Here is a 12,496-nt window from a genome sequence, read left to right as displayed (position 1 = left end):
TAGATTCCCACGAAAAGAAACAATCTCTCACATCCATCCTGTCGAGTCCCTTAAGAATCTTAAACATTTCAACAAAGTCTCTCCCTATTCTTCCAAATTCTAACAAGTACAGTCATAACTTTCTCAACCTCTCCTCCTAAGACAATCCCTCCATACCCAGGATCAATCAAGTGAACCTCTTCTGACTGCCTCCAATGCCATATATCTCTACTTAAATCATGGGGCAAAAACTATTCATAGTATTTTTGGTGTGATCTGACTAGTACATGGTATAAACTTAGCAATATCTCTCTATTTTGTATTCCAACCCCTTTGAAATAAAGACCAGCAGTCCTTTAGCCTTCCCTATTACCTCCTGAACTTGGAAGCTAATGTTTTGTGATTCAGATTGCGATAATCACTACTCCACTTTCCAAATTGCATTGCTGAAACATGTGAACAGGGCACAGCTAATGAGGCAGGAAATGAAAAATTCCAGACAGAAATAATGCATCAATACATTTGTAGGTCGACAAAGCCTGTGTGAAAGGTAGCTTTTAGAATCAACAGGATTCCTGATAAACAAAACCTAGTTTAATACCCAGATCTTGGTCTGTGTTGAGATCCTTAAATTTGGTTGAACGAAAAGGACGCACTTAACGCAGTGCCATTCATGGCTTCATAATGTGTGGAAGTGCTTCTTAGACAATTATGTACATTTGAAGTGTCTTCACTGCTGCAATTTAGGAAAAATAGTTAATTTGCAAGCCAGTTGACACAAAGCAAGATGCCACAAACAGCACTTTGTTTAGGGCTATTTGTTGAGGGAAAAATATTGGCTATGACTCTGAGCACAGAAACCTAGGCTTGACACCTTCACCTCCACCTCCTCAGCAGCAATTAGTGCAGTGAACAAAAACTGGTCCAGCCAGTAATGTCCACATCCCATGAACGAATATAAAAATCAAACTTCATTGCGGAAGTACTGCGCTCAGAGATGGCATTTTTTAGAAGAGATATAATTCACAATTCTCACAGGTAGGTCGATCAGATCAAGGCACCATTTCGAAGCTGACCAGTGGTTATTCCTATAACAATGAGGTGGGTAAATATGCCTTAGAGTTTCCCAGTTAATATCCAGTAAATTTCATGGGAAGCCAGAAATCCAGCTTAGAAGTAACTTAGATGTCAAGGAAAGGCTGTAGTAGGGGAAATAAAAACACATTTAATTTTTATGTATGACGGAGATTCATCAGTTTATATTATTGTCCCCATTAGTCTCAGGTTGCTGATAACAATAGGTCTTGATGTTCAACGAAGCACAATTACTAACACTACTAACACTAACACTTCCAAACAGGCTCAGTATGAAACAGTGTAGAGGACAGAAACAAAAACAGAAATTGCTGGAAAATCTCAGCATGGCAGCATCTGTGGGGAGAAAGTAGAATTAATGTTTTGGGTCCAATTACCCTTCTTCAGAATGAGGAGAGGACAGAACCTGGCTTTGTATGGCCTTATACCACAGTTTTGAGAAAAGCATTAAACTGCTTTGTATCTGCCATCAGAACCTCAGGATACTTTGGAAGAACTTGGGTATTAAAGTGACAAGTTTGTCAATTTCATTGAAAGATAGTTTTTACAATGTTTATGCACAACATTTTAATGGGGCTGTTGTAAAAAGATTAGTGGGACAACATTGTTTACTGTAGTGTTAAGTTAAACAAATCAGAATTCAGGCTCAACAACATATCTGTCTTGAGTTGGTGATCTCACTTGAAAAAGAATCAGGAGGCAGTGCACTCCTGTAGAAGAGGCAATGAAGTAGCTAAAATTCTTGTGACTAAACTGTGATTGCCACCCTTCCAAATCAACTAACCATTCAGGAGCCACCATATTTGAAGAGAATACATTTACGTAACCATCGGGTGATCTGAATTTGTGAAGTCAGAGAGTTGAGAGGAATAAAGTAGTGGTAAATATAATAATATACATGAGTGTATACAGGGAGGCAATGGCTTAGTGGTATTATCGCAGGACTGTTAATCCAGAGACCCAGCTAACGTTCTACGAATCTGGGTTCAAATCCTGCAATGGCAGATGATGGAATTTGAATTCAATAAATATCTGGAATTAAGAATCTAATGATGACCATGAATCCATTGCTGATTGTCAGAAAAAAACCATCTGGTTCCCTAATGTCCTTTAGGGAAGGAAACTGCCATCCTTACCTGGTCTGGCCTACATGTGAGTCCAGGCCCACCGCAATGTGGTTGACTCTTAACTGCTGTCTGGGCATTTAGGGATGGGCAATTAATGCTGCATAGCCAGAGATGCCCACATCCCATGAATGAATAAAAGGGTATGAACATTAACTACAGGGAATCAGGCTGTGAGAAAATATTGTATGGTGATTGTTCCAAAGAGTCAATTTTGGAGACTGTATTGCACTCCACTAATCTGATTATATCATCAGACTTGGGTGTGGAAAGACAGAACATCTTAGGATCTTGAAGAAGTCAGATTTATGATAATGGGCAGACTTCAAGCAACTTGATTGGCAAAGATTTTTGGAGCTGAAGAACAAAGGGGAATGTTTAACTAATGATGATTACTACTGCAAAATCTGACCAATATCACTGCATTATGAAAATTAAAGATTTAAGACATCAATATATGTGCATTACCATCATTTTGTCTCTTTGAAGTCATTTGTCTTCAAGATGGCATATCTCACAGCTAAGTGGGTCCTCTGTGACTGGCTCGATAATCTGATTGCTGAATCAAGCATGTCTACTGCCCTTGTCAGAGGTAATGAGACAGCTTGAATCTTTGGCAGTCAATTTAGCAATGGGATTTGAAGTTTTCCTGACTTAGCTTCAAAGAACCAAGCACAATGAAGAGGATGATGTTGGCTGGAAAAGTTGCTGGAAGATTACTGGTATCCTGTGCTGGAAAATTGTTGTTTGAACTCATCAAACTGCAGTAAGTGTCTCATGCAGACTTTAGTAAGAGGAGCAATGCAATCTTATGTAAATTCCCTGGAATTAGGTAAGTGAGGTGTGAATCTATGGGAAGGATATGTACGCTTCAAACTGTAGACGTATTACTGCAAATTTCTCAGTAACATGGCGTGGAGACAATGGGGTGATCCTACATCCGTTGCCAAGGTAGCCCAAAAACTAATAAAGTGTACTCAGGCTTCAAAGTTGACTATATTTGTTTATTGAATCACAAAATTGCATTAGGAAAACAAAATTTTTATTGAAACAAAGTGGAGACTGTACATCCAGTATTGAAACTGTAACTTAGAAAACAATCAGGAGTGCAAAAATCCCATACAGTAAGGCACAAGGGTAGGCGACAAGAAGCTGTTGTCCCTCCATTGCCAGCGTAGAGATAAATATTTTTGAGGCTGAGAGGCTGCACCATCCAATGACAATCAGAGCAAGCGGAATTCCAGTCACTCCCCTGAGATTAACAAGACAGAGCACATTATCATGACAGAAGTAATCAGCTTTATAACATCAGATATTTAATAAATCTTGAAATATTTGCATAATTTCTTTGAAGTTTGGTGGTATTTCAGTTTAAGGAAATGGTAAAGATTAGTATACACAGTGCAATCAAGGTGTGGGGGATGGGGGTGGGAAGATTGACAAGGATGGTAAGTTTTGTTTCCTTGATTTTCATCAATGCCACTGCTTCAGGAATTAAATGCAGGGATCAGAAAATGTATTAACTCAAAATCGAAGTAAAATTTGCTAACTGGCTTTTTTTCTTCAAAACTGGAGCCTAGAAATTAGAATGGAAGATTCTATCATATCATCATCTAAAAATTGCATAGAGGCAATAACTCGTTCATTTTAAAATATATTCACACTTCCATTAAAACAGCGGATGGAGCAATTTGATATTAGCAACCATACAGTCACATGTTCTGCAGTGATTTCCAGGTTGATGAATTATTCAAATCATTGATTTTATCCTTTTGTTCAGACAGCTCAGACAAACTGCAAAGTTAGTTCTTTCCGTCATGAAACTCCTGATGCTGTTTTTAGACTCTGATCTTTTCTCTGTCGTTACTAGTTTCCCATAAAGAGTACATTGTCACACCACCCACCACCGCTCCATCATTGTTACAAAGGTCACAAAATCCAGCTCCTCAGTGCATGCTTTTTCTGCAGAAGGAGAGGTGTTTGGCTTCAAAATGGCATCCAATGAAAACATACATCTCAGACTGAAATTGTTGATATTTGAAACATCTCCCAATTTGCCATTCACTTTTTAACAAGTGAACTCTCTAAGGCCCTGTATTCTAAGAAGACTTAATTGTGTCCTGCCAGGGAAAAGAAAAACACACATCTTGATAAGGATTTCAGGTATTCTAATAATGCACACTGCCACACCACTCTGTGCAAGTCACATCACTTTTGAGATGTTCCATAACCAAAAGGGATTTAATTCCTGCAACACCCAACTGGTGCGTGAACATAAACAAAGAATCATGCCTGTTAAAGCCTGGTGTCCTTGCAACAGTGTCCTGTCTATTGCGCTACGACGACAAATAAAAGGAATATATTGAGCGACACCCACTATGTACTAACAATATTGAAGACTTATACCATCAGTATGCAAGTGACTCACATGTGGGTTGCATGCACGTACCCAAAGCAATGCCCCAGAAACGTGGTAAAAGAGATCATTGGTATGCTGAAATAACACTTCTGCAGCCTGGACTGCTCCAGAGTGGCCCTGCAACATGTGGTAGAGTGGGTATTCGGATTTATGATTGAGAAGGTGGTCTGCTGCATGTTATATATTGAGAGGGAACATCTTTTGTCACGAGCTATATAGTCATCCACTACAGAGAACAATAAAGAGGAAGAGGAGGCAGCTGATGCAATGACCATTGATGTGGCTCCTTATCAATACCTTCTGGAACAGTATGTAGAATACATCCAATCGCTCCCTTTTATCTACTGGTCTTGCCCACCTATGGTTGAATCATAAGTCAGCTTCTCTCCACCTCCTGCACCACTGCATCTAGTAGAGCGTCAGAGAATCTAACAGCATGCTTTCTCCCCTGTTTTGCTGTAATTCACTCCTTTTGGTTAGATTCCATTTCTTAAACAATTCCAGCAGCTACTCCAGCTAGAATATTTTAAGCGGTGGAGGTTGTCTTTGATGGTAATCCTGTAGAAACTGTATCCCACTTCCAAGGTGAGCAACCTGTTGTTAACGGATTTAATGCTGGCTACACACAGCCACCGTACACTTACAAGGCAGCGCACAATGCTGCCCATAGTTGAAGAGCAATGGCACAGATTAATCAAAACCGAAAGAACTGTAAATCGGGAACAAAAATAAAGTTGCTGGAAAAGCTCAGCAGGTCTGGCAGCATCTGTGAAGGAGAAAACAGAGATAACGTTTCGGGTCCGGTAACCCTTCTTTGTTGTTTTTGGCACAGATTAATCAATGGATTATGATGCTGGCACCTATTTTCAGGTACTGTTGATTCAACATGATTCTAGTCGTCCTGTTTATTCATGCCTGGGAATCACTGGCTAAACCAGCCAGCATTTAGTTCCTATCTCTAATTGCCCTGGAACTCAGTGGCTTGCCAGGCTATTTCAGAGGGCAGTTAAGGATCACCCATATTGGTGGATCTGAAGTCACTCATAGGTAACACCAGGCCAGGACAATAGATTCCTTTGGCTAAAACATTAATGAGCCAAATGGTTTTTTGCACATTCAACACTGGTTACGTTATGACAAATAGGCTGGCTTTTAATTCCAGATATTTATTGAATTCATATTTCATGATCTGCCATGCTAAGATTTGAACGAATGTCCCCAAAACATGAACCTAGGGCTCTGTAGTCTGGATTCTATGCTAGGGACATTACCACGATGTCTCCATCTCCCCACTATGAAGTACTATTTGTTTGTGATGTCGTCAAGAATTGATATTGACTGTATAAACACTTGTACGGAATTGTCTTATGAACTGGATAAGAATAATATTTAGAGGAGTCAACCTTGAGCCAATTTGTGCAAAATTGTGGATTTTTTTGCTCTGGAAGGCATGCTCACCAGAAACTCAATCACTTCAGACCCTTTCACCCAGCAGATACAGGAGACTTTTATTGGGTCCAATGAAATTTGAATTCGAAACCAGGACTTTGTAGTGAAACGGTATTGTCCTGGCCTGCTGCATTAATCTGTTTCTCCAAATTACAGCAATTTTCAGTTCTATTAAATTATATTTAATATAGAATATTCATCATATGTTACTAAAACGTACCACATGTAGCTGGCAACCAATGCCTTCCTAAACAGTTTACTGGACTGTTACATAGCAAATTCTCACCACTATTCTTCTGCAATTATATGTCTTATTGATAATAGAACATGGATTAAAAATATATCTTCAGGCTAAAATGCATTAGCCAAAAGAGGTGACAGTGGATATGTTTGTACAATGCTGGTGCGCAGGGTGACTACTCAAATTCAGATAATATAACGGAATCAATCTTAGCAAGAATCTAATCTCCAAAATGTATGCTTGTTCAATCAGCACTGTAGTGGGGACTAATGTGTTTGTCTATCAGATCTAAAAGAAATGATAATATCATGCTAAAAGTAGTTTTTTTTAATCTTTGCTGCTAAAGCTATTCATACAAAGATAGAAAGGGATTCAAAATTAGTCTTATCAGATTATCCTCTTCAAATGAGTTGCCAGCTGGTGTTTAATGGTGCTGTTAGACTATTAGTCATGTTTTGACACTGATACCTGCTAAGAACAAAGTGGAGCTATCTTTTGCAAGCATAAAGATTTGAAAAGTTTTTTTTAAAGAAAGAGTGAGATGTATTTGATATATTTTGTGACTGCAGGGCATCCCAAAACTGGCTAAGTGTTTTTGAAGTATAATTTCTGTAATAATGCAGGTAATATTTCACAAGGTCCCTCAAAGAGAACTATGATAATAAGCATACATTCTGTTTTTTGTAATGCAATTGAGATGAAGGAGATTTTAAAAGGGGGAAGGGTTGCTGAGGTTAAATGAATAAGGAACAAGAAAAGGAAGATAAAAAAAAGTGCAACTATATTCCATATCATGGATGATTGATACAAGGTGCTTGACTTTAACTGTGACCATCAAGCAGAAGCTGGTCCCTGGTACTATGTGAGAATTGATCCAAGCTGAATGACAACAATATTTGGCTAAAAAGGAAGAAATATTTTAAACAGAATATTTTAATTGTAGTCTCATCACAGTGCCCTACAAGTATTACTCTCACTATTGGTTTGCCTCAAAAGTCACCTTTATGCCTTTGAAATTAGTTTTGATTGGCAGTCATGAGGGCGAAACTGCCCAAATGTAGGATGAATATGGGAAGTTTTTTCTAATTCATTAGTTCCATTATGCTGAGTCCAGATTTCAAAAGGCAAAAGCATCAATTCACAAAATCACAGAAATATTATGATGCAGAAGGAGGCCATTCAGCCCCTTGTGCCTGCACAGGTTCATTAAATAAGCATCATTACCTACTATCAATCTCCTGTTTCTTTCCCCATTCCCTTGAACATTATTTTTATCTATTTAATCATCCAATGCACTGAAGAATGCATCAATTGAACGTGCCTCCACCACATTTCTAGGAAGCGCATTTCATACCCTAGCCACTCACTGATTTTTATTTTCTCATTTCAGCCTTGCCTCTTTTGCAGATTACTTTAAATCTGTCCTTGTTCTTGTTCCTTTGTTGAAGCAGGAACAGTTTCTCCCTATCCTCCCTTTCCAGTCCGCTCCTGATTTTGAAAATATTTATCAGTTCTGCTCTTAGCATTCTTCTCTCCAAGGAGAACACTCCCAATTTCGTCAATCTATCTTCATAGCTGAAGTGACTCATCCCTGAAACCATTCTTGTAAACTTCTTCTATACTCTCTCCAACGTGTTCATACTGTCCATATCATGTGGTGCCCAGAACCATACACAATACTCCAGCTGAGGCCTAAAAAGTATCTTAAATCTATTCACTGAAGTACATTAACAGTTCTTTTTAAAATTTATTCATGTTATGTGGGCATCACTAGCCTGGTCTGCTTTTATTGTCTATTCCTAGTTGCCTTTGAGAAGGTGGTAGTCAGTGGCCTTCTTGAGCCACTCCAGTCCATGTGCTGTAGGTTGGCCCTCAATGTCATGACAGAGGGAATTCCAGGTTTTTGACACAGTGATTTTGACCTCAAATGATCCTTGTTATTTCAGCTCAAGAAATGAAGTTTTCAAATAATAAGAATTAATTACTGTATTTCCTCAATTACTCACTTGTATAACAAGCTTTTTCCCAGGGTGGATAGGCCACCTACAAGAGGGCACGGGTTCAGGGTAAGAGGGGGAAAGTTTAGGGGAGAAGTGCAGGGAAAATTTTTCACAAGAGGGCAGTGGGTGCCTGGAATGCACTGCCAGTGGAGATGGTGGAAGCAGGCACATTGGCAACGTTTGAGGCGAATCTTCATAGACACATGAACGGGCAGCAAACAGCGGGATACAAATTGCACATGGGCAATAAGTAGTAGGTTTAAATAAGGATTAGGAATTGGCACAGGTTTGGTGGATTGAAAGGCCTGTTCCTGTACTGTAATATATTGTATAAATTAACAATCTTGAGCTATTTGGATTGCAGCATGGATTTTCCAACAGTTTGAAGAGATCTACAGCACATGGTACAGGAGATTGTTTAAGATATTTCCAATGTATTCCCACTTCCTAGATAGGTTTGTTCTGATAGAATCATAGAATCCCTACAGTGTGGAAACAACAGGCCCTTTGGCCCAACAAGTCCACACCAACCATCAGAGCATCCCACCCAGACCCATCCCCAATAACCCACTGACTCTATACATCCCTGAACACTACGGGCAATTTAGCATGGCCAATCCACCTAGCCTGCACATCTTTGGACTGTGGGATGAAACCAGAACACCTGGAGGAAACCCACACAGACACAGGAAGAATGTGCAAACTCCACACAGACAGTCGCCCGAGGGTGGAATCAAACCTGGGTCCCTAGCGCTGTCAGGCAGTAGTGCTACCCACTGAGCCACAGTGCCACCTCTTTCTACAACACAAATTTAAAACAGAAATAAATTGTTGTTTTATTTATTCTAGTCCAAATCCAGACATAAAACATATATAAGATCAAGTTTTAGCTTATTGACAGTGTGAGCTTGCTATGCAAGCTGAATTTTGAGGAAACCATGCAAGTGTTATGAAATTCATAGAAAAATAACTATTCTTTGAACTTCTAATTGAATACCATATTCAGAACCATGGGGTTCTATGGCTGGCACAGTTGTAAAGATGGAAAATACACCTCAAATAAGAAAATGAGGTTAAAACTGACCTCTTAAAACTTATTTTATCTGTTTCCACAATTAGAATTATCCAAAATGTTAAAATGAGAGTTTTTCTTTTCAGAGAATAGATCAGAAAAATCTATTCCTCTGGCTGAGATATGAGGGGTTATCAATTTATAATTGGTACTACGAGAGCGGAGAAGTTCATCTGCACAGAAGTGATTGTTGGAACATAAAATGTTTTACCACAGGGAATGTTTAAAATAGATATCATGTTATCCTACAAAGGAAAACTGGATATATATATATATATAAAGTATAAATGCAAGGCTATGAGGAGAGAGTAGGGCAGTAAGATTAGATTTGGATTACTCTGCAAAGAAGCTATAACAGACAGATGGGCCAAATGGTCTCTTTCAGTCCTTAAGCAATGGTTCATTGATTTGAGGTATTACTAAAGGTACATGAAGTTGAGGTAAGATATTGTTCTCAGCTGCACATCACAAAATGCAAACATAAAGGACAGGGACAATTCAGTTATAAGCACCATTGGGCATCATTAGAAACAGAAGCCTGGTACTTGCCTATCTTTTATAGATACTATATGATAAAGTCAACTATATTATGTATCAGCATAACATGTACTGTTTTCTAATAGTCAAGTATTGAAATGGATTACTTAATCCAAATTTATAACCAACCAAGGCAATGTTTATTTTATATTTCTGGGCATTTTACATTGCATTTTTTTTCATGGAATTGTTCTACATTTTGTTTAAATTATATTGGAGAAAAATATATTCATTTTATAACTCGTGGAACTGTAGCATTCAGTACAGTACAGTTACTTACATGACAATCAGTTTGTTAATGGGTTGATAATGTGGTAGAATCATTTGTAGGGTACTCTGCATTTGTTCCGATTGTTTTAGTAATACATGTTCCAAATATTGAACAAAATTCTGTGGAAATTACGCAACAGGATTTCCCTTGACACTGAATATTTTGGACAAAATAGTCCACTGGCAATACTGAAAAGCAGGAGCAGTTAAATATTTTCAAATCCACCATTTTCCACAGACCAGAATAGGCTAGCTCTAGGACAGATCAAGGCGTATTTTTGTTTCCATTTCATTGCAGCAAGACAGAAGAATTAGTGATTACATTATTTTAGAGAAAAAGAGTGTACACTACTTGGAACACTTGGTACTCTAGTGCTAGGCTCCAATAAGTGTAATTAAACTGCCTGTTCTCTAATACCAACTGAGAATCCGGATGAAAATATTGGGAATGACATTCTAGAATTAGTGATAGTAGTATTGATAGTAAAAATTAAATTAAATATGTGGAGCAGTATTAGTTTCTAAGGGAAAAGTGCTCTAAATGTAAAAATTAATGGCAAGTTTAACTGGTACTTGTGGAAAACTGTGAAGTTAATTTTGACATAAAAGATAGACTTCTTTCACAAGAACAGGAGAAGGTCATTTAGCTCCTCAAGATGTTCCACTACTTAATTAGGATCTTGCTGATCTGCATCTTAGCTCTATCTATCCACCTTCATTCTTCATTCCACCTGTAATATCATTGACTTCCAAAATAATCCTACAACTTCTAAATAAAAAAAATGAAATAACTGTGGATGTTAGAAATTAGAAACAGAACAGAAATTACTGGAAAAGCTCAACAGGTCTGGCAACATCTATGGAGAGAAATCAGCGTTCAAGTTTCAGGTCCAGTGACTGGTCCTCAGAACCCTTCCAGTTCTGAGGAAGGGTCACTAGAACCAAAACGTTAACTGTGATTTCTCTTCACAGATGCTGCCAGACCTACTGAATTTTTCCAAATGTTTCTGTTTTTGTTCCTACAATTTCTATTCTGCTATTCTGTTGACCAATACTCCAAAATTGAATCATGTTTAGATGGTTGCAATTTAGAGCACCATGGACATTTTGTTTCATTATTTTGTGCATAAAATCACGAGGTTAGACAAAAGCACACCTTGTGCCATTGTGGGAAAATTTCAGCCATTTTAGTGTTGATTTCAAAAACTAGTTCAAATTCAGACAAAAATGCTTAGTTTTAAAAATCAATAGTGCACAAATCAATCCAGATTTATACTCTTGATTACTAATTAGATACTTACCGGAGTGAAAAGAATATTGCACAGCCAGAAAGAATGATCATTGGAAGGAGACAGTAGCCCAGGACACTGGTCACACAGCCATATGAGACCCCTGTAATACTCATCAGGTTCAGCAGAGTGTGAATTGCCAAACAGCCCAAAATACTGATTCCATAAACATAGCTAAATTGTACTTTACCAGCCTGTAATAAAAAAAAAGAAATAAGCTATTCATCAAAATAATTTAGATTTATTTTCTGCTAATCTGTGGAAATAGAGAGTGTTAACGTTAAACTGAAATGTAATTACAAGAAACAATTTGAAATTTACACTTGTAAAAGCTTCCAAAAAAATTGAACAATGCAGGAAATAAGCCAATTGCTCTTTTGCATCCTGGCTAGACTGATAGAATACAATTCACTCTTCGCTAAATATAGAAAACAATTCAATGAAGCAATGGCTACAATAACCTGTAATAAAAATTTTAAGTACATACAGAGAATTAGTAGGTAATAAAGTACTGCATGAGTGGTCCCAAAATAATTATGGTTAGAAAATGCATATCATAACACACATCTGGATCAAGTGGGACTTGAACCAGTTCTTCCAGTCCAGAGATAGGGCTGCTATTACTGCACCACAAGACCCATGCAACCTACAAAATTCTGATCCAAAGTCAGATCCAAATACTGATATAATTTCTAATTATGTCCCCAATTTTTCATTTGAAAGTTATTATAGCACCTGCAGCCACAACTTTTTCACAGTTCATTTCAGACCACGATAACGGTTTCTAAACAGCAAGAAACAAAACAAATAAAAACAGAAATTGCTTTTCTTCACCCAAGGAAGAGTCCCTAGACTCAAAACTTCAGTGATAGTAAGAACTGCCGATGCTGGACTCGGAGATAACACTGTGTGGAGCTGGAGGAGCACAGCAGGCCAGGCAGCATCAGGGGAACAGGAAAATTGACGTTTCGGGTCAGGACCCTTCTTCAGAAATGGGGCCCCATTTCTGAAGAAGGGTCCT

At 38.1% G+C, this 12,496-nt stretch overlaps 1 protein-coding gene across 1 annotated transcript in view; it reads right to left on the bottom strand.

Moving 5' to 3' along the window:
- Positions 1-3,287: 3,287 nt before the first annotated feature.
- The window catches only part of LOC109930685 (protein YIPF5-like), a 33,741-nt gene continuing 24,532 nt past the window's right edge, over positions 3,288-12,496 (bottom strand). The window contains exons 4-5 of the mRNA XM_048602882.1: positions 11,488-11,669; positions 3,288-3,450 (exon numbers count right to left, since the gene is read on the bottom strand). Of these exons, the coding sequence (XP_048458839.1) occupies positions 3,288-3,450; positions 11,488-11,669 (345 nt within the window). The remainder of the gene's footprint in view (positions 3,451-11,487; positions 11,670-12,496) is intronic.

Source organism: Rhincodon typus, chromosome 1, assembly GCF_021869965.1.
Source record: "Rhincodon typus isolate 14 chromosome 1, sRhiTyp1.1, whole genome shotgun sequence".
Classification (NCBI taxonomy): domain Eukaryota; kingdom Metazoa; phylum Chordata; class Chondrichthyes; order Orectolobiformes; family Rhincodontidae; genus Rhincodon; species Rhincodon typus.
Note: the sequence above shows the minus strand (reverse complement) of the source record. Positions and strands in the feature narration are given on the sequence as shown.